The following is a 23,978-nucleotide window of genomic DNA, read 5'->3' on the forward strand; positions in this document are numbered from 1 at the left end:
TTATTATTACTTACATTTTGATTATATATGAAATATATACAATATTATTAATATTAATATTAAATAATAGTAATGGTGAAAATAATCATATCAAAATAGTGACTGAATATTATCAAATAATTTTCAGTCGCTAAACTGGTATGAGCTTTGTAGTTTCCTAACATTGCAATCCCAATTTGGTGGCCATTTTGAAATTTAAAAGCCAGTAAATGAAAACAAAAATTCGGTCTCTAAAAGTAACAAAATGTTCAACAGAGATCAAAACAAAATGTTGTAGGCATTCCTAAAATGAAAGTTCGGTCGCAAAATCAGTTGCTAGTGGCTCGCTCGTTGTCACCAATAGTTCTGGGTCGTTAAAATGCATTTTTCTAGTGGGAATATAGTTAATCACTATAACTCTAGCATCTTAGTTTTCAATGTTAAGCTACTTGAAAAACAATCTCTAACTCCAAGTTTTGACGTTAAGCTCTATGTCCTATCGAAAGTTCTACTCTCCTTTTCCTTCTCCTTCTTCGTAATTTTCTTTGCCCCCTCCATTCTGTTTATATCAACTCTCAAAAGTTCATTTGTGTTAAATAGGCAAGTCAAGTTTACTTTTGGCATCTGTGCTTTTTAAATGTTCAATTCGATCATTTATTTATTTTAAAAAAAAATTTCTTATCGTTTTCGTTAGATGGATAATGATGCTGACAGTCAAGCTGAACATATATATGTCAATTTTTACTTTTGTGCCAATAAGTGGTTTTCAAACCAACGGTTTTAAAAATGCCAATATAATAATTTAATAATTTTTAAGTTTAAATTAAAAAAATTAATTTTGTAAATTAATTCATGAAATTAAAATAAAATTATTAGATTAAATTAATATTTAAATTATATTAATATTAATATTGATATATTATATTATATTTAATATACAAAATGTAAAATTAATATATCATATTATAATAAATTTATATTTAAATTGAAATATATTAAATTAAAATATTTTGTTATATCAATATGAGTATATTGTATAAAATAAATATTAACAAAAACTTTTATATTAAAATAACAATACATATTTATAATTTATATACTAATTTTATAGTTTAACTTTTTATAATATTTATCATGTTATTAATATTAATATTTTAAATTTTAATTATATTATTTTATTTTTGGAATAATTATTTGTAAATATAAGTATTATAAACTTTGTAATACTTGTAATATTATGTTTTTTTTATAAAGCGTAATAAAATAATTATGATATTTATTTTAAATGATGAAATTATAATTTATTATATAATTAATATTATTTTATTATCATTTAAATAAAATACCAATCAATTAATTCAGTAATTATTATTATTATTTCATTATAATTAATTTTATTATAATTTATAAGTATTATTATAGTGATGGTTTAGAATTGTCAGTATATGTATTATAGTTTTATTATATTAAAAATATAATTTATTGGTTTTTTGTAATCTCCACAAATTGTGTTGATATCACCATTAGATATGTTCCCTAAAAGAAAAATCACTGTTAGATATATATTCCCTAACATCATTAGTTTAGTTTTATTTAGACTGAAGGGTACCATTAATTTTTTTTAATAAGAGGATTAAATTGAGCAATTTTTAAGACAATAAGGGACAAGCAAAGACATCACTCACAATAATGAAAGAGATCCCAACTATATTGATATCAAGATTAAATTAAACATTTTAAAAATTTAGAGACTCATTTGAATTTCATAAATAAGTAGATGGATAAAAACATAATTTAACCTTTATTTTTGTGTGTGTGTGTGTGAAATCTTGTGTGTGACATGCAAGTGTGTTATGGAGAAATAGTGGGTGACTTGAGAGGGAGAGGGAGAGGGAGAGGGAGAGAGGGAAGGAGACAATGTGGAAAATTTAAGAAAAATGATAAAAAAAAAAAAGTAAAACAAAAGCCACTAATTTTATTGATTCTCTAATTTAAATTTTGGATTTTTATTTTATAAAAAAAAATAAATTTTGTATTCTATTAATTGAAGTAAATGGATTTTTTTATTCAAATTTTGTTATTATTATTTTTACTCTTATTATTTTTTAAACTAATTTTAGAACTAAGTCATAAAAGAGTCAAAAGAAATAGAATTGGACTATATCAAACTAAATATAGAAAAATACCTTTTTGCTTTTTTTATACTATTTTTATCATTTTTTTCGGTTTTTTTTGTTAACTTTTCTACTTTATTTTTATCGAAATAGGATGGTCACACATAAGACATATAACGTGCTTGAAAAATTTGAACCAAAGCTTTCAACTCCCACTTCATATACTTTTAGCTAAACTAATACATCATGTAAGGATTTTTATTATATTTTAAACTTGTTATAATTATTATCCAAATTATTTGTATCTATTTCAATAATTTAAGCTATATCCACAATACAAAACATCTATTTCATTTGAAATTAAATAAATTAAAATACGTTATTTCTCATTTACATGAATTTACAGGGACATATATTGACTACATTATATCTTTCTAAAAGCTTAAAGCTAGAACTATAATAAGCTTTCAATCATTTTTACTAAGGGTGTTACGATATATAGTGTGCATGAACACCAAAATGCACCACTTGCGTATCGACTAATCTAAATTTATAAGGACCTCACTTAATTTTAATATGTCAAGTATAAAACAAATAAATTACAAGACACCGAAACTCAACAACTTGAGCAATCTACTATTTAATTGGAATAGCATTTTTCTAATTCACCATCCACTAAAATATGGGGTGCATTGTCATTCCTGAAGTCACACAAAAATATGTGGTAATTAATTAGACTTTGGGAGTTGGAGGAGGAAGTAGCCATTTGGAGCCTTCAATCATCGCAAGTGTTATGTAAGGTTTGACCTCCGTTTCACTTAGTTGCTTAGTTATAGGAGCACGCCCTTTGGGGTCTGCACCAGGTCCCGTGTTCTGGTACTCTCCAAAACGAACAGTTCTGTAGATAATCATGCATTTTATTGATCAACATGACACCAAATCTAGTTTAAAAGTTTATAAAATGAAAAGATGGCAAGCATTGTGTGTAATGCAACATAATTATACACATTTATGCATTACTTAAGGAGCTAAATGTTTAGTATATAGTTATATTGATGTAAGGATGTAAAATTGGTCCTGAAGAGTTAAATTAGAAAGTTACTTGTCATGTTCGGGGTGATTGTTGTTACTCCACCCTAATTTATTCACAATACCACTCATGGTGCTGTATGCAAAGACCACTCTAGGATGAGACATCCATGCTCTGCCCAAGAAAGTCCCAGTACCAGTTCCAGTAACATCACAATGTACAAATGAGTAGGCATTGTCCTCTGTCTCACTTTTTCTTGCTTGTGCCACTATAACAGTAATCCCATTGTCGCCAAGCGTTCTTAGTTCGGTACTCTACATCATAAAATAAATCCACAATACTTATTACAATTATATTTAGTATATCACAAATTAATTGAAATATACAAATATTACAGTTCGCGAAATTTTAGATACCATATATAGTGACTTCCCACTTCCAAAAATATAATCCATGGTGCCTTGAATTAAGCAGTCTTTGAAAAAATGTTTATTCCTATCATCACAAATTGTGTCCTGGAATCCAAACATCTTGCAATTGTAAAATGCTGCTTTGTCACCTGAAATTCGCAATGCCACTGCTTGACCTCCTGGCGTTTTTGGATCAGGTCTCGGTGCAGTGTTCTATACCATCAAATTCATAAACCACAAACACAAAACATGATAAGAAAAATGCAAACCCAAAATATAAGGCATTTTCATCATTTAATTAATAGGACTTTTAAGGAAGATTGTATACAAACCGAGATCATGATGTTAGCTGCCACAAAATAATCTGATTCAACAATCAATGTAGCACTATCAACAGTGCCATATTGTTGTGCGGTTCCCCCAAATGTCAAGTTTGGCATTTTCTCTGGTACCCCATACAATGTGACGAAAGGCTTTGTCCTCTCAATTTTGATTTTCTCATTATAATTTCCAGCTCCAATAAACACAATTACACGCTTGGTGTTCCCATTAGGTACACTGTTAATGGCATCAGTGATGGTCTTGAATTCCCCACTTCCATCTTGCATTACCTTCACAACCTTAGCACCTTCTTCAGCAGCCACCAATGCGGGGTCTATAGTGCTTTTTCTTTGATCTAAAGGTCCTACATTAGTACTAAACCATGTGCCCAATTGTTCCTTGTTAGCAGGAATTGGCACATTGTCATCAGAGAAAACAACCTGGGTTGTTAGAAAAGCGACTATGAGAGTCACCTGAATGGTAGTGCATATAGTTTTGGAGGCCATATTTCCAACTTTTTCTTTTTGGAGTTGTCTCTTGGGTTATTACAATTGTAATTTATAAGAAATATAGGAATAAAGAGATTCCTAAATTTGAGATTTTTTTCATTTTGAGAGGAGTGAATTTGAGTCAACAGTCTTTTGTTAGGAAGCTAAAATTAAGCAAGGGATTTAAAGTTGATTGTTTTGAAGTTATAGTTGCATAAATAGACTTATTTTAGTCCAGGACAACTTTTTTAGGGTGTTATAGTTTCTAATCATACAAATGTGTAACCCAAAATTGAAAAGAAGGAAAAAACTGAATACAGTTTTAGATAATGGATTTAGGCCATGAATCAATAAGGGAATATTGATAGGTAATTTAGCATGGATCAGTAGGTTTTGGTGATTTAGAATATTTTTATTTTAATTAGGATTCATTTGTTTGTATTTTAACATTAAAAGATAAATACATTTTTCTTAAAATAGTAGGAATGGGAAAAAGTATATATTTACTTTCATATATAATTTTGAGTATAGTTTTAACATACAATAAAACATAAATATACTATGTTGATTATAATTTTTCAAAGAGATTTGAAAATATATTTATTAACACATTTTTTCAACTTTTTATTTATTGATTAAAATGTATTAAATTGTTAACTTATCAAGGGATTGAAGCTTGACAAAGGAATTTAAGATCTTTTCTCCTAAGGAATTAGGGTTTGATTGATTTTTCATAATTCGTGTCAATATTTTATTAAAATGTATTGTTGTGCTCAATCATTTCACACCAAGCAAAGGGACTAGTAAAGTTATATATATATATATATATATATATATATAAAGAATTTTGCCATGGAAATATGGCATGTCTTTATTGTTTTTGAAAGGAAATTTCATTGTGGCAACAACTAAGATCCTTATAGCAAGAAACTTCAGTCTCACCCCCTTGGCCAAAATTTGATTGGTCCCTAGTAAAAATTAGGCTTGCAATAGAAGTTGATTGCTCCAACGACAACAAAACTCACATTGGTGTTACTTTGGAAGTGGAGAAGAAACTCGCTACAGCAAATCAATGTGTCGCCAAAGCGAATTAACTTCCAGAGAGTTATCTGGATCAACCATCAGGGTTCACTACAGCGATAGCATTCTCGACATGAAGAATAAAGTTCTAGAAACCTCCAAGTGAATTTTTGTGGTCAATCTCTCAAGTTCTACACCTAGATAAGGTTTAAAAGCCTTTAACCATTCACCATATAGCTCCTTTGAGTAGAAGGGTCTAAAATTTCAATTGTCCCATAAGGTTTCACCTCCTTTGAGTGCTTTTGTCTTATCCTTATAATGTTTAGAAGAAACATATAAACATTGAGGTGCATATCTTCTAATTCAGCTATTTGAAGTTTCCTTTTCTCATCGAACAATGCAGAATCAAAGTTAATGAATTTCAAGGCCCAATAAGCCTTGTGCTCTAGTTCCACGGGCAAATGACAAGCTTTCTAGTAGACCATTTGGAATGGAGTCAATCCAATGAGAGTCTTCTTGGTAATTAGATATGCCTATAAAGTGTCATCCAACTTGGACGAAAAATCCTTTCTTGATGATGAAATTGTTTTCTCAAGAATCCTTTTGATATCTCTATTTGAAACTTCCTGTTGCCCATTGGTTTGCGAATGATAAGTGGCTGCCACTTTGTGTCTCAACAAGTAATGCTCCAAAACTTTATTGAGTTGAGCATTACAAAAGTGAGAACCTCCATCACTAATAAGCACTTTAGGAAAACCAAACCTTTAGAATATATTATTTTTTAGAAACTTCATCATTATTTTAGCATAATTTTTTTGCATAGCCACGCCAAGAATTAAGCCTTCTCAGACCATAAAGTGACACTTTTCCCGGTTGAGAATTAGGTTGGTCTCTATACATATTTTCAACACAAAAAGTCATAAGATGGGCTAAATATTGAAGAATCATTCATAAAAACATCAATACACTTCTCCACCAAGTTGGAGAAAATGGCCTACATACATCTTTGAAATGTGACGGGTGCATTGCATAATCTAAATGACATATTTCTATAAGCATATACTCCAAAGGGATAAGTGAAAATTATCGTCTCTTGGTTCTTGAGGTAAACAACTATTTAGTTGTATCCAAAGTAACCATCAAGAAAACAATAGTATGCTTGACCCACATGTCAATCCAACATTTGATCCATGAAAGGAAGAGGAAAATGGTCTTTCCTTGTAGCTTGGTTAAGCTTATAGTGGTCAATGCACATCTTATAACCCATCACAGTTCTTATGGGAATTGAATTAACTCATTTTTCTCATTTGTGATAATTGTCATACCCCATTTCTTTGGTACTACTTGCATGGGACTAACCTATACACTATTAGATATGGGATATGTCATGCCAGCCTCAAGAAGCTTAAGAGCCTCTTTTCTCACCACCTCTTTCATAGTAGGCTTGAGTTTTCTTTGAGTTTGTGCAATTGGCTTAAATTCTTTTTCAAGCATGATCTTGTGCATACAAAATGAGAGACTAATACCTTTGGGATCGAAAATGGTCAAACCAATTTCTTCTTTTTTATCCTTCAAGACCTTCACTAACTTCTCCTATTCTAACTCAGATATAGAACTACTAATGATAACATATTTTCCCTTCTTTCTTTCAAGAAAAACGTATTTTAAATGAGGAGGAAACTTTAACTTGGGTTTCTCCTCTTTCTTTTCACCTTCCACTTTCATTTCTTTAAATACTTCTTCGTTGGGTGGAATTTCCTTGGAAGTATCTAGTTGTAACAACATAACATCAACTTTTTTTTTCTTCCTTTTCATTTAAGTTATCACAAGAATTTATCAAAGCAAGTTGACGAGGATTAGAGACTTGCATTTGATCCTAAGTATTATCAATCATATCATCAACAACATCCTCCCTAAAACAATCCATGTCATCATTTGGGTGAGTCATGGCATCAAACATATTGAAGACAATCTCATCCTCCTTCTCTTGATAGTAAGTTTGCCTTCCCCCATATCAATAATAGTCTTAGTAGTCATCAAGAATGGTCTTCACCAAATGAGGGGAACTTTGACATCCTCTGTTATCTCCATCCCTACAAAATCAATTGGAAACACAAATTTATCCACCTTCACAAGGATATCTTCTATCACACCATAAGGATTCTTGATTGAGGGGTTCGTTGATTGTAATTGAAGTGATGAAAATACCAACAGAAAGGGGGGGGGGGGGGGTTCAATTGTGTTTTTACAAAATTTGATTCCTTTTTGAAAAGTTAGTTTAGTTGAAAAGACTTTGACACAAGGTTTTAGTTGTAAGTATATTTATCAAAGGAGTTTTCAGCCTTAGTGAGAGTCAAAAATAGTAAACAATTTAGAGTAAAAAATAGTGTAGAGAGAGAGAAGAAAGATGACGCACAATGATTTTTATACAAGTTCATCCCAAACTTAGGCTACGTATAGTTCTCACCTTTCAAGATGAGATTTGACTAACACAACCAGTCATTGTTAGACCAACCAACCATGGGATTTCCAAAATTTGTTAACAACCCCACTGGACTTCACACCTAGCCACTGGTAGACCAGCAACACCACTGGTTACAACCTTTGTCTGCCACTTGTTGGACTTTTAACAACAAAGGATTTATGTGTTTGAATTGCACAAAGAAAAATTTCTCCTCACAAGAGGATTTCCACTAAGGAAATTACAATAAGATCTATTTCATTTTATAGGATTTTACAGAAGTGGGTCACTCTCTATTGAGAGGGATGAAGCAACAATGATAAATTTCTCATATAGAGAATTTGGGTCAAGTTTCTCTCACTTGGAAGGATTCAACTTTACTTGATGATGGTTCTTGATGAGTCTTTTGGAGGAAGCAAACACAAATGACAATTGTCATGTCATGACAACTAGTAGGGTCATTCTGAAGTTCCCATTATGAGGAACCTTTCTGATAAGCATTCTAAAGTTACATTAGAATGGAGATTCTAATGTTAGCTGAGAAGGGATCCATACTGGAAGTAGATTCTTTTGATGAAGTTTAACTGATATGTCTTTCTGAAGTAGCACAACTTTATCAATCATATTCATAGCACAAAATATTTTGAAGTAGATTACTTCATAAAAACAAAGTGAAGGTACAATAGTTGGTGTGTTAGTGTTCTATCCAAGGTTAGACTAAAATGTATCTCTAATATTTCATTTTGATGTTCATTATCATTTCTTCTCATGGACAAATTTAGCTTTAAACTAGATTGCATCTTCTAATGCAATTAACATTCACTTTCTGATGTGCCCTTGGTATGTGTGACAACATATGGAAAGTGAGATGTTGTCACCTTTAGTCTTCTGATGTGCCCTCTATATATGTGGCAACATATGAAAGAACTGATGTTGTCCTTGGGGTGAGTTTTGAACCATTTTAAACTTCATTCTAAAGTTCAGACTTCAGAGTCAAGTTCTTCATCATTCTGATGTAGATGTGTCTTCTATGTAAGGCATTGTTGTCTTTTACTTTGGCATAACTAAGTACTTAGATGGAAGCATTCTTCATCATGCAGATGAGTTTCAAGGATTCTTCTGAGTTCTTTACTCTTGACAAATGTTCTGAGCATCATTTTGAGCACCTCATAATACTTGTGTTGATGGTGAATTTTGTATGTGTTTTTGTCAACAAACATAATCCCATAAATATTTGAGGAAGAGGACAATTCTTCCTTTGGAGGTTCTATATTCTCTCGTTAAGTCCTTTACCATGGGTCAATGTGTTTGTTAATGTTTTAATTATGTTAGGATTTACGTCGGCCAAGTGTAACTGAATCCTAATTGTAGTACTAAACAGAAGCTCAGGTCGTCTCCCAAGGGAATAATGCAAGGATGAATGTTCAAATTAAAACCTTTTAGATAAAGATGTTTTTGTGTTTTTATATTTTAAACTACCTAAAACTAAAACTAATCAAAACAGAAAATAAAAGATATATTTTTCTAGAGAGATTAATGTGCTGAAAATATAATAATAGAAATTAAAAGAAAAGGTAAGAAGTTCCTTGTTGATCCAATAATAATTCTAGACGAAAACAATAGCATTGAAATGCTAAGATTGTACTCGGAATCCCCCTATTTGTTGTAATTCCTCACACTTCTACGTCGTTATATCGTTCATCCCTAATTCATTAATGTATTATATCCCTAATCCCTTAGGTGATAGACCCTAAATCATTTGCTTTGATTCCTAATCCCTTGGCAAACCAACACAAGCAATCAACATTATTCCTAAAGTATACTAAAGTATAAATATAAATGTCTCAAATTGCATATGAAAATATGGTAAATTTGACATTTATCAACACTCCAAACTTAGAACCTTGCTTGTCCTCAAGTAAGACTGAACTAAAAACAAACTAACTAGTAAAAATTTAAAATAAAACTAGACTAAAAATAAGAACAATGATTCACAATTATAAGTTACAAACATGCTTCTCTTGCATTCCCCTTATTTATTCAATGGTTTATTTGATTATGTGCTTCAATCATATAAGTATGGTGCTCATATTTAGCTTTTTAGCTCAACCAAATCGTTTACAAAGTTCAAAACATGCAACAAGAGTGGCATTATGAATCTAATCACATAGTAACTTATCCTCTCATAAAGTGTTTCACTCTTAAACTTATGATTTAGCTTGGGTAAGTATTTCACTCAATTCACATCTTAGAACACCACAGTTAAACTTTGACTTTCATCTCAAGTTAATCAATACATCAAAGGCATGCAGAGATCACTAAGGACTTTATTGGCTTGTAATGGGGCTTGACTAACAAGGAGTATTGGTTTTTCTAGATATTTCAAAGTAACTTAGAGGAAGGAAAGCATTAGTCTATTCATATTTCATTTCATTCACTTCTTACCAATCCTTGGTATCCCAGATTTTCAATTTCATACACACTTTGCTTTGTTCTCAATTTTTGATTTTTTCTTTACTTTGCTTCTCTCTTGTTTTTTTGTTTTTCAAATTTTTCCTTTTTCAATACTTTAAAAGAGAGAATGAGGATAATATTTTTAACCTTTGTTCACGTGATAACTTGTTACCTTTTTTTTTTGCCTTTGAGTGGTGCATTGCCACTCCAAACTTAAAACTTTTATGAATTCCTAGACCTATGCTCTCCTATCCTTTAAGGGTAGTAGCGGATATAAAAACATATACATTTTAAGGTTAGGGAATTAGAAAAGAATACATCAATTAAGTTCAAAGTAAGGTGCAAGGGATGAACAATGTAGGCTAGACTTTTAGGCTCTTGGCTAAACATGCAAACATGACCTTGATCATTTGAATGCATACAATTGCAATCAATCTACAAGAGATTCGATCAAAGTCTGCTATGAGTGAAATAAGAGTGTCTCTCAATATATATTTGTATCATTATAAGGATTATTCACTCAATAGGCTAGGTCTACAAGTTGTTTTATTTGCTTTCAATTTTTCATGTCAAACTCATTACACATCTCAATCAAGCAAAATCAATGATTTTCACTTTTAACATTTGAGTTCAACCACACAAAGAATGATTTAAGCACAAAAAATTGTTTTATTTTATGGTAGGTTAGTAATAAAATGGTGATGCTTCTTAATCACTTGTGTTTCCTTGTCTTCCTAATAATAAAAATATTCCTAAACTATCACACATATACTAAACAACTAAACTAATAAAGCAAAATGAATAAAAGGTAAAAGAGAGGGTAGAAAAGGCCAAAGAATAATAATAAAAATTCAATTTCTCTTGTTATATTTTATTTATGTAAATTAAACAAAATAGTAACAAACTAACTAAATAAGAAATTTATATATACGCGCGCGCGCGCGCACACACACATATATATATATATATATATAATATACTGTTTAAATGTATATTTTTTTATGTATTTTTTGATATATTTTTAAAATATGTTTTGTAAATTATATAAAAATATATAAAATATATAATATATTAATAAAATTTTATTCGTTATTAATAAAATTATTAAAATTCAACAAGAAATTTTTCGTATCTAGAGTTGATAGCAGTTGTGGTCAAATACTAATTATATAATATATTTTAAATAATCTATTTTAATTTATATTATATAAAAATAATAAATAGATTAGTTTTTATATATTTTGAAATATATTTATATAAAATACATATAAAATATATTTATAAATTATATTATATAAAATATATTAGTAAAATTTTCAACATCACCAAAATAAAATTTTATTCTTTATTAATAAAATTATTAAAATCGTTCAACAATAAATTATTCATATCTAGAGTTGATAGCAACTGTGACCAAATACTAATTATATAGAATATTTTTTTATTGAACCATTTTAATTATTATTAATAACTAAAAAAATTAATTAATATATTTTATCGCTTGTCAATTTTTTTTATTGATTTTATCAAAAAATGAGATGTTAGATGTGTGTCTATACAAGAATATCTCATGGCAAATGTTAATTAATACATGTTCTTGACACGTTAATTAAGAAATTTAAAATAAAATTATCTTTATTACTAGACAAAAAATTACACTGTCATAATTTTTATTTTATTTTCTATGATTTTCACACCAAATATTTTTTTTCTTTACTTTCTTAATTGGTGTGCCCACCGCTTAATTAGCAAGATGCAAGATTTAATTCGCCTCAAAAGTAAGCTCGAACTTTGAACTATATTTATTGAAATTAAGGAAGTTAATGCTGCCTCCCAACGGTCATTGTGGTTGAAAAAATGTAAATCTGGGAGGTTACGCATATTAAAAGATATCTTTTTCTTCGTGTACAACTAAAAAATATTTATTAACAAATAAAAAAAAAGATATTATTAGTATATAGTCTTTACTATAAACTGTTTGTATAGACATATATAACATATTTTAGAGGTGCTCTCAGTCATTACAACTAAAATAAAGTTTGTTTTGGTGTCTAAAAGATAAATCGTCTCTTTTTAATCCCTTAATTATAAAAATGAGTCATATAACATCCTTATTTCAATAAATGATGAACCAATTAGAGAAAAAAAGAATATATATAATTATTTCAATAAATGATGGACCGACTAGAGAAAGAAAGAATATATATATATATATATATATATATATATATATATATATATATATATATATATATATATATATACACGAAAAAATGAACTATGTATTATTCGTAGAGACAAAATATATTGACGTCCATATAATATTTTACATTAACAATAAGATGTATATATCATAAGAGTACTTGATATATTAATACATCAATTTTCTAAACCAATAAAACTATTTATTAATATGTATCATATTTGCATCACATTCTTAATATAGACTCATAATGCATGATATTTGAATAAAAAATGAAAATAACTTAATTTCAATTAGATAAAAAGTTATACTAAGGTAATCCAATGATAACTTTAAATTTAATTAAAAGTACTGAAAATATAAAAAAATTAAACTATTAATTAATCATGTATATGCTTAAAAATAGTTTCTTTTAATAATAAATACATCATATTTAAAATATTGTCTAATTGATTAAATATTGTAAGTATTTTTAGTTGATAGTGGCATCAAACGTATACTCTAACTTTTTCCTTGTAGTATTGATTTTAGAAAATTGTTGAGTTCTTGACTTTTGTGAGTTGGTAACTTCTTTTATTTTATTACCTATAGGTATTAGAATTATTTTTTTCATTTAAGTAACCAGACAGAGTTAAGAGTTTTAAATATGGTAATAACTTCTGGGCGTGGGTTTGAATTTTTTTTTTGGTAGGTTAAATTCTCTCTGTAGGTTCCTAAATTTTAGTAATTTTTAATTATGTATCAGAATTACTTTTTTAACGGAGTCCTTAAATTTGTATTGTTTTAATTGGGTTGTGCTATCTAACTGAGATTATGAAAAATTAACTAAATTAACTCAATTGGGTGAGTTTGCAGCAAAGATATTGTAGGCTGAAGCCTGAAAAAATCTTGTGAAAAAAAGTACTTGAATTGAGTAGACTTGCTGATGAACTAATTGAGAATACTAGGTTCAAAACTTGTAAATGTGATGATCTTGACCCGAGAGATAAGAATACTCGGTACAGACCTACAGTGATGACAATATTGGATTTAGGGACTAATTAGGGTTCTTTGATTCGATGGTGGACCTATATTTATGTGAGGACCGTAAGATGAACTCCCTCAACTTAATAAATTCATAAATATTTATCTTAAAATTTTTTATTTTACAACATCAAAATTAAGATCTTTGAATCTCCTAACCTATTCTCAGTAAGAAAATACATTTTTTTTATTTCAATAAAATCATGAATATATATTTTAAAATTTTATATTTTGCACCTCTTATTATTTTTATGTGTTTGAATTTATCATTACATCTTTTCACTCTTCACCTTATATGTGATAATTATTATTAAGTTTATTTTTTGAAATAAATTGTTCCCACTACCATATATAGGATTATAGCTTTGTCATTGTTCTGATTAATTTTTAATAGGCTTCTATATGTTTGAAATTTATGATATATATTCAATTTTTATTTTGAGTCTTTGATACAAATTTTATTTGATCTGAATTTTTGATATATTAAAAGTTTTATTTTAAGCTCCTATTGCAAATTAAGTAATGACATAATATCATTTAAATGACTCTTCCAATATATATAAGTTGTTGTGATAGAGTTACATCATCATTTAATTGATAAGGATATTAAAAAATTTAATATATTAAAGACTTATAAAGATGATTTTTTTAGAGACCTAGAACAATGAATTTATTTTTAGAGACTCAAATAAAAAATTCAGTATATATCATGAAATTAAAAGTTATTTAAATCTTTTTAGTATTAATAATTAGATAGAAGAACCTAATTAAAAAATAAATATAAATTCAACAGCCTAATTAAAAATAATAATTTCAGAAATTTAATTTAAAATTGTCAAATAATTATTTCAGAAAAATAATTTAACCTTTTGATATATCAATAATCTCTTTCTTTGGTGATTTTTCTTGGGAGAGGTTGTGAGTTAGTATTTTCCTTGTTACTCTATCATCGTAAAGAAAATATTACAATGCATGCTTTTATAAATTGTCAAAAGATTATAGACAAAAGTTATTAATTTTTTTTCGGTAAAAAACATTATTGTTAGCGTAAAATTTTTTATATTGTTTAACAGTAAAAAAATAATTCTTAATCTGACTTTGAGATAATTATTAGAAAATTTAATAAACTTAGTATATATGATAATTCATTATCAAGTATAAAAAAATTTTACACTATTAAAATAAGTTTAAATATATTTTTGGTATCTCAAATTTTGATAAGTTTATTTCCCCTAATTAAAAAACTATTTTTTTCTCCTGTAATTTAAAAAAGAAACATGTTTTAGTCCCTCTAACCAGTTGTTAGAGATTTCGCTTACTTAGCAACAAATTAATTACAAATCACTTGTTTTTGAAAATTTCAAATTATATGGATGGATTAAAACGATCAATTTTAAATTTAGAAGAAAATAAAACTTTAAATTTAAAAAACTAAAAATATAGCCATCAATATATATTATTTATTCTTGATGTAAGACGTTTCAATTAGTTTTTAACTTTTGTTATTAGTTAAAAAGTTTATTTAATTGTTTGATAAATAAGTTTTTTTTTATATTTTTTGAAACATTACAAGAAGTAACATTTTTTAAAATTCTATTTGAAGTAACATTTCATAAAAAATTAACTTTAAATTTTTATATTTTCTTTCATTTTTATTCTTAATATATTTATCCAATTTTCTAATTATCATTTTTTAATAAATCATGATGTATTATTTTTCTATCATTTTATACTTTTCAATAGTTAATTTTACTAAACATTAATAATTTAATAAGCTATATTTTCAACTTTCGACTAGCTTTTCAACTTTCAACCCCCTATTTCAGTTGAACAAATTAATTCCTTTAGGTATTACAATTGTATAATTTCGATATATTTATAAACAAATTTTATTATGTGATGTAAATTATGATATGTTGGCTAACATTGTATGACACATATATGGTCATGTAATTGTACTTTTGGAAACTGTTATAACCATGGAGGAGGATAAAAAATACAACTAAACCATGTTAGTTTATGCAACACATCAACTACCATGTCATCATCTAGTATTATGTTACTAAAGTTTGCTAAACATTTATGAGAAATTGACAAAAATGATTGAAATCTCAGAGGACTAAAATCACAAAGTTGCAATACATGAAGAATCAAAAGTCTAATTAATCCTTAAATAAAATAAAAAAAATACATTATTAAATAATGAGTTAAAATATAATTTTAATTTTTTATGTTTTTGATTATATTTAGTTTGGTCTTTTATTTTCAATTTGGTACACCTTGTATGTTTTTAATGTGAGTTAAAATGATTTTTCTAAAACAATTATCATTTTTTATTACTAAAAAAACAATGATAATTTTTTATTTTATTTTGAGACATGATTTTTTATCATATTTTTTGACTAATTAAATACGTAAAAAAATGTCCTATTAAATTTAATTGCTTAAAAATTATGAAACTCAACTAACTTCTGAACCAAAAATGTAATAACACATGGTGAAAATAGTGTTAAAAATGAATCTCAAGAACAATATAAAAAATAATTTGATATTAAGTTTTTTAATTTTCCGATTGTTTGTTAAATTTATTTTTCACATGATTTTAATCATGTTTATGACCTCCTTTTGTTTGAATATTAGTTAAATATTCTATAATTTTTATGCATGTGAATATAATAAGATAAATTTTATGTCTCGAATTAATAAAAAAAATTAAAATCATGTCTCAAAATATATAAATAATCATTATTTCAAAAGAATGGATTTAATTTATTTTAAATATGTAAAAGATTACACTGAACTTTTTAAGAGATACTAAGAAACCAAACTGCATATAATCGACAATATATAAAAGATTAAAATTATATTTAAACTTTAATTAATGACATACTTCTTTCATTAATTAGCCAACTATTAACTAATTGAAACTTGCGTGTACTTTCACGTGGTCGACAATTATTTATTTCAATGTCACTCAACCAATTAACCCAAGAGGATTAATCAGAGAAAGAAACATATATCAAGTAGATTACACACCTTCACGTTAATGGATTCCCAAATGACGAAGCTTGGAACCTCTCTATTGGTTCCTTCTGTTCACGAGCTAGCTAAGCAACCCATGACCAAAGTTCCAGAACGATATGTTCGTCTAAACCAAGATCCTGTTGTATCTGACACAATCTCTCTACCACAAGTCCCAGTCATTGATCTGAACAAATTGTTTTCTGAAGATGGAACTGAGGTAGAGAAGCTAAACCAAGCATGCAAAGAATGGGGTTTCTTCCAGGTTTGAAACTATATATATATATATATATATATATATATATATATATATATATATATATATATATATATATATATATATATATTATATTATATCTTCCTTTGTTATAATTACGAAAGTAAAATTATAGCTTGATCACCATCAAGTTTTCGCATGTCTTAATTTATGCGAACTCAAGAAATGATTTATATATACTGGCTGTACTCAGATTTAACGTTATCATTGCCATGTATTTTTTATGGTAATATTTTGAAGTTGCAGGGCTACATGAATGATTATTATTAAATTGTCTTGATTATGACACATAAAATATATCCAAATATATTTTGGAACTTTTCATTGTTTAATTATACAAATATAGCTATATTTCTATTATCATATGAAAATTATCTTACATAAAAATAAGAATACATGAAAATGATTAATTTTAATTTATAAGTTATAAGACTCATTTAAAATAAAAATAAATAACTGTTATCATTATTTTTATTGATTTATTGTTATCATCATTGTTGTTAATATTATTATAATTGTTGTTATTATTATTATTGTCATTATTGATCACCAATAGTGATGGTGACATTCCTAATGATGGTTACAATGCCAATGGGAATAGCAACCACCATATTAGATGATAATGGTGGTGATTATTTTAAGTAAGTCTTTTAATCCAAGTCTTTTATTTTAATTAAGGGTGGATATTAATAATTTTAATATAATATGTCATGTATATTTGATTTGTTTTATTTAATAAAAACCAAATTTATAGTAACTAGTATTTTAGTGTTGAGTGTATATTTTTTTATAATTAAAATTTATAATAAATAAATACTTTTAAGTATATCAATTACATTTTAATTAAAATTCATAATAAACTATTTTTTTCCATATAATTTATATTTTAGATTTATGATAAACGATTCATATTATGATAAAGGTTATTTTTAAATATTAATGATTTCTTTTAAAAATATTGAAATTCAAGTTAAGAATACAAATTAATGAAAATGATGATATACAGATTGAGAAAGATAAGAGGTTGAAAATAATATTCATAAAAATACTCTTAAAATAGCTATTTTAATTTAGATGAAGATAGAATTAGCGTCGGAGATGAAATTTGTATTTCAGCTAAATGCTAAAAATACTTGATAATTTTTTATATTAAAATCATATTTTGATGCAAAGATCTGTTTGTATAAACTTGTCTTAAAGTATTTATAGGAGAAAAAATAAAAAATAAAATAAAATAAATTTTTCATAAGTTAAAATTAACCTATATATACAAATTAATTTATAGAAATGTACATTTCATATTAGCTTACCCAAAAGCTTATTTTTACCGGTTATCTAATATTTTATTTGGATGATAAAAAAATTCAAAAAACTTTGTTTTAACTCATAAGTTAATTTTATTTTGTGAAGAAACTTTTTTTTTTCTTATATTCTTATAAGGAAAAGTTTATTTAAAACCAGCATAGTTTGCGTTGGAGATGAAAATCAAGCACAAAGCTAAACAGCATAAATGTTCGACAACTTGTGTTTGCAATGGCGGAGCCACGTGTGATGCCGACCAATTTTAAACCAAACACGTTCACCGTCACACATTAATTGGGATTGCAATATTTCAAAGTCAAGTAGCCACTACTATACCCAACCATTTAATTTATACAAACCTTGTCACGACGAGACTCATCGTGTCTAATAAATAGCCTCAATTTTAGGAAACAATTAATATATATCTTACGACACTTAATGTATCACAACTTCTACATTTTTTGTAACTAACACCTGCAGTACGGGAGTAATATTGTTCCTGCTTAAGCATTTGGACATAAAGTCCTCTCTCCTCTTATGTAAACCACACTTTGTGGTTCCAAATTCTAATAGTATTCTACGTACGTAGTTGATTAATGAAAACAATATACATGTGGATTAAAGATTATACTTGTTCATATTAACTAATTTTTAAGCAAAACATGTATTGTCGGATGTAATATTCTTGTAACATGTAATTAACAATCGATCTTTCAATTTTTTCCAAGAATTTTGTGTTATGTTCATCACAAATGTTCCTCGTACCATTCCGATACATTGCTGCGCATATTTTATGAATGAAATAAATTAAATTTGGTTTAGTATGTAAGATTTTTAACAAGGAAATTACATTACAGCTTATAAATCATGGGGTCAACCCTTTATTGGTGCAAAATGTGAAGATAGGTGTTCAAGAGTTCTTCGGTCTTCAAATGGAAGAGAAGAGGAAACTTTGGCAAAAACAAGGAGAGTTGGAGGGGTATGGTCAAATGTTTGTTGTATCTGAGGAACAAAAGTTAGAATGGGCAGATATATTCTACATTAATACGCTACCATCATGCGCAAGGAATCCCCACATATTTGCTAGTATTCCCCAACCATTCAGGTTGTCCTTGTCTCTTTATATATATATATATATATATATATATATATATATATATATATATATATATATACCAGTACTTCTCTTTCATGTTACAACTTTAGTTACAAACATCATAAATTATGGGTCAGCTTCGGGTATCTTATCTAAAAACACTAAAAAAAATGTGTTAGTGTTCAAAGAAGTTAAGAAATTAAAAAAAAAACCATTTTATTGAAAATCATATTAGAATGTATTTAAAAATCATAGTGGAGTGTATTTTTATGGATCTCAATAACATAATTTCCTCTTTTACTTCTTTAACTTGTGTATACTTATGACACTGTTTAAGAAAAAATTAAATGTATTTTTTCATAAATTAAAATTAGTTTATGTATAAACTAATTTCTAAAAATTTTCTCATATAATTCTTTAACATATTTTTTAAATTTATGCATAAGCTAATTTTAATTTTCAGAGAAACTTATTTTTTCTTTTCTCTTGGAAATACTTTTGGATAACTCAAACAAAGTTTGCCTCACTGCAGAAATGATCTAGAGAGCTATTCTTTAGAATTGGGAAAACTTAGCATCGCAATCATTAAACTTATTTCAAAAGCTCTTGAGATCAACACTAATGAATTGCTAGAGTTATTTGAAGATTTAAGTCAGTCAATGAGGATGAATTGCTACCCTCCATGTCCCCAACCAGAACATGTCATTGGCCTTAATCCTCATTCTGATGCTGGTGCTCTCACCATCCTCCTCCAAGTCAACGAAATGGAAGGCCTGCAAATAAGGAAAGATGGAATGTGGATTCCTATTAAACCTCTCTCTAATGCTTTTGTCATCAATGTTGGAGATATTCTGGAGGTAATTGGCAAAACATTATTTAGCCAAATTAAAACTGCTTTTATTACTTGACATACTTAACTAATATTCTTTTGATTGGCAATGTAAGAATAGATGCAAATTAGAATACACATTACACTACCCAATGGTTGGCAACACACTTTAAATTTGTGAAAAATACATGAATTCGATTTTTGCAAAATATACTCTTAGAAAGGAGTGAAAAGTCTTAAGTGTGATTAAGTCCTAACAAGTGATTATGATTGTTGTTATTAATAAAAAAATACACATTACACTGAACATTTTGATATGATTATTAAGATTTTTTGGTATCTATTTCAAATATTTTGGCAGATATTGACTAATGGAATTTATAGAAGCGTTGAACACCGAGCAACAATCAACGCAGAGAAGGAGAGAATTTCTATTGCTACATTTCACAGGCCTCAAATGAACAGAATTGTAGGTCCAACGCCAAGCCTTGTTACTCCTGAAAGGCCTGCACTGTTTAAAAGAATTGGTGTAGCAGATTACTATAGAGGCTATTTTTCACGCGAGTTACGAGGAAAATCATACATTGATGTTATTAAAATAAAAAATACATAGGACATAAATTAGGACTTTTCCTGAGTTTTTGATAAAATAAAACAAACTCAGCAAAATATTAGTATATCGTTACAGACTAGCTTATTGAACAATAACATCAATATTGTTACTATGTATTAATTGCCTCGTTCAATGCTTCAAGTTTGAAAATGCTAGCTTCCATGCTCATGTATAATAGCAAGTTTACATGATGGGACTTATGTGTGCATTTGTTAGTTAATATTGCTTAGTATGTAACACAGACACCCACTTTTTATTTTATTTCTTATAATCAAAAGATAGTATTGAATAGTTAAGTACAAGAGATGCTGAATTGAATAAAATTTGCATAGATAGAAATGACAAACTTCTTTTTTGGGGTCAATGAAATGACACAAACAAGAGGCACAATAAAACTCTACCAGTAGGGCTGTCAAATTAATTTGAGCTGGCCTGACTAATTCGGGCTAGGATGTTTTCGGGCAGGGCTTGCCAATTTAATTACAGGAAATACTATTGACATTTCTGTATTTCTATTTAAACCCCAAACTAATGAAAAGACAAATATATCCCTTTTTTATTTAGGGTATGTTTGGATTTCAATGGAAGAGTATAAAAGTATGTTTGAAAGTAAAATAAGTTTAGAATTATGTCTGTTTACCCTTTAATGGTATATATGGAAGTAAAATTTTGTCTTGAAACTCAGTTCTTAAAAATCAAGACTTGAGAAACTTTTGCAAATTGAGTTTGCAAACTTAAGTTTGACTCAAATTGAAGTTTATAAACTTTAATCCAAACATAAACTTAGTTAAAGATACTAACTAACGAAGGTGGGAGAGTGATTTAGGTCTCCCATCATGGAAAAGTTGTTTTGCACCGTTGGATATACTCATATTTAATTTTAATGGTCATGGTTTTTTCTTTTCTTTTTTCCTTTCTACCCCTTTCCTTATTCTCATTCTAGCCTTAATTTCAAAGGCTGTTGTGGTAAAGAGAAAGGATTCATGGAGCTACTACACTATTACCACCATCACAACAATCGTTGCATCGATGCTTGTAATGGCAGTGAAAGATATAAGTCCAGAGAGTCGTCTCCTATGGTGTTAGCAACACATGTGAGAGGAGAGTGCTCAAATAAAAGGCACGATGGAGAGAGGATGTTTGCGAAGTGCTGTCGTAGTTGTGACCGTCCAGAGACAAGCAAAGTGTGAAAGGAGATGATGGAAAAGAAAGAAGAAGAAAAAGGAAAGAAGAGAAAACAAAGGGTGGCACTGCCGCCAAAAATCGTTCCCAACAGTGGATGACTGAGTGCGACGATGAGAGGAGAGAGAATTGGTTCCTTTTTTCTCATGATTTTTGCTGCTCATTGTTTCCTTGTACTTTCTTGATTGATTTCCTTTACCTTGTGTTTGGATAAGGAATTTCAAAATTTCAGGAAATTTGAAATGTCTAGAATTTGAATTGCTTTGATTTTAATTTCCTTTATTTTTCAAATGCTTTGTTTCGATAAATCAATTCAAATTTCTTCGATTTTAAATTCTTTGTTTGGATAAGGCAATTCAATTTCTTCCATATGCAAAATTTCAATTTTATATTTTAAATAGATGAAATTTTAATATTAAACTTTATAGAAAACAAACACAATCTAATTTTGAAATATTGATAATTTTAACTAGGGTTGCTTGCCTGACCACAACCAATGATATTTTTAAACTAACATCAACCAAGGTTATTTTTCGATCGACATCAAATAGGGTTTTTTTGGTCAAAGTATGTCGGAAATATTTGTCAGTTGACGTCAGTCGAGACTATTTTTTGGCTGACGTTAGTTGAGTCTATTTTTTAGCCGATGTTGGCTAGGTTTTTTACCAACGTCGGCTAGGGTTTGTTTGGCCGACACCGGCTAGGTTCTTTTCGAATGACATTGACCAAGGCTATTTTTAGTCAATGTCGGCCTAAAAAGTCCTAGCAGGCGTTGACGAAAAAATTTACCCCATATCAATTAAAAAATAGCTTGATCAATGCCGACCAATGGAACCTACTCGATGTCGGTTGAAAAACATCATTGGTCAATGTTGGCCGAAAAATCCCTAGCCGAAGTTGGCTAAAAAATAGTCTTGACCAATGTCGGACAAAAAACCTTACCCAACATCGGCTATAAAATAGTCTTGGCTGATGTTGGTTAGAAAATAGCTAATGGTTGACTGTAAAAACCTAGTCGATGTTGACTGAAAAAACTCTAGTGAATGTTGACTGTAAGAACCTAGTCGATGTCGACTAAAAATAGTCATGTCCGACGTCGGTAAAAAATACCTAGCTGGTGTTAGCAGAAAAAACCCTAGTCAACATCAACAAAAAAAACCTAGCTAATGTGGTTAAGAAATAACTCTGGCTAATGTCAACTAGAAAACCCTAGTCGATGTTAGAAAAAAAATCCTAACCGACGTCAACTAAGAAAATCTAGTTGACATCAGTCAAAACACCCTAGCTAACATCGGCTAAAAAATAACCTTAGCTGATATTGACTAAAAAATAGCTTTGGCTGATGTTGACTCGAAAAACCTAGTTGACATCAGCTGAAAAACCCTAGCATGTGTCTACTCAAAAGTTAGCCATGACTGATATCAATAGAAAAAAATCTAGCTAACGTCAGCCAAAAAAATCATTGGTCAACATCAACTGAAAAAACCTAGATGACAACGACCAAAAAAATCATTGGCAGACGTTAAAAATTCTCATGACTGACGTCAGTGAGAAAATAACCTTAACCAACATCATCTAAAAAAAATCTTAGCCGATATAAACAAAAACTAGCTTTGGTTGACATCATACAAAAAAATTATGACCGAAAAAATCTCAGCCAACGTCAGTGAAAACTGAAAAATAACTTATATCGATGTCAGCCGTAAAAACTTTGGTCACCCGTAGTTGCAAGTGTTGAGCGAGAAAGAGTCGCGAGCAAGAACGTGAGTTAGAGTGAGCATTTCCAAAATAATAGTTTCAAATTTTATATTTTTTGAGAGAATTTGAAATTTCACTGTTTTAGTTAATCAAAATTATTAATAAAAATACCAAAAATTAAATCTCCTTTTAAATATTCTATCCAAATAAGCTATTTTATCATGAACCATTTTAAATTCCTTGAAAAAATAAATTTCCCTCCTGAATTGTTCCATCCAAACACATGCTAATGGTTGTCTTAACATTCTCTGTTTATGGGAAGCATGGTGCTTGAGAGGGCTTGGTATGAAAGGGTCGCACTTGACCAAATTATGGTTCACCTAAGCATTTTTTTATCTATTATTATTTCATCTCTATTTCTTACGGTGATGGTGATTAACAAAAGAAACTTAAAACT

General features: G+C 28.4%; 1 protein-coding gene and 1 pseudogene across 1 annotated transcript; one reads left to right on the plus strand and one right to left on the minus strand.

The window, feature by feature from the left end:
- Nucleotides 1-2,477: 2,477 nt before the first annotated feature.
- On the minus strand, nucleotides 2,478-4,363 carry LOC114403471 (pectinesterase PPME1-like). The gene is made up of 4 exons (XM_028366514.1): nucleotides 3,866-4,363; nucleotides 3,540-3,746; nucleotides 3,196-3,437; nucleotides 2,478-2,991 (listed from the first exon to the last, which is right to left on the minus strand). The coding sequence occupies exons 1-4, from the start codon at nucleotides 4,358-4,360 to the stop codon at nucleotides 2,826-2,828; spliced, it is 1,110 nt and encodes a 369-aa protein (XP_028222315.1). The 5' UTR covers nucleotides 4,361-4,363; the 3' UTR covers nucleotides 2,478-2,825.
- A 12,078-nt stretch (nucleotides 4,364-16,441) lies between these two features.
- On the plus strand, nucleotides 16,442-20,837 carry LOC114412605 (annotated as a pseudogene).
- The last annotated feature ends 3,141 nt before the right edge of the window (nucleotides 20,838-23,978 follow it).

Source organism: Glycine soja, chromosome 1, assembly GCF_004193775.1.
Source record: "Glycine soja cultivar W05 chromosome 1, ASM419377v2, whole genome shotgun sequence".
Taxonomy (NCBI): Eukaryota; Viridiplantae; Streptophyta; class Magnoliopsida; order Fabales; family Fabaceae; genus Glycine; species Glycine soja.

Coding starts and splice junctions, on each gene's coding strand:
- LOC114403471 (XM_028366514.1), bottom strand. CDS start 4,360: ATGGCCTCCAAAACTATATGCACTACCATTCAGGTGACTCTCATAGTC. Junction 3,747..3,865: donor CAGCTAACATCATGATCTCG/GTTTGTATACAA, acceptor TTGATGGTATAG/AACACTGCACCGAGACCTGA. Junction 3,438..3,539: donor GTGGGAAGTCACTATATATG/GTATCTAAAATT, acceptor TTTATGATGTAG/AGTACCGAACTAAGAACGCT.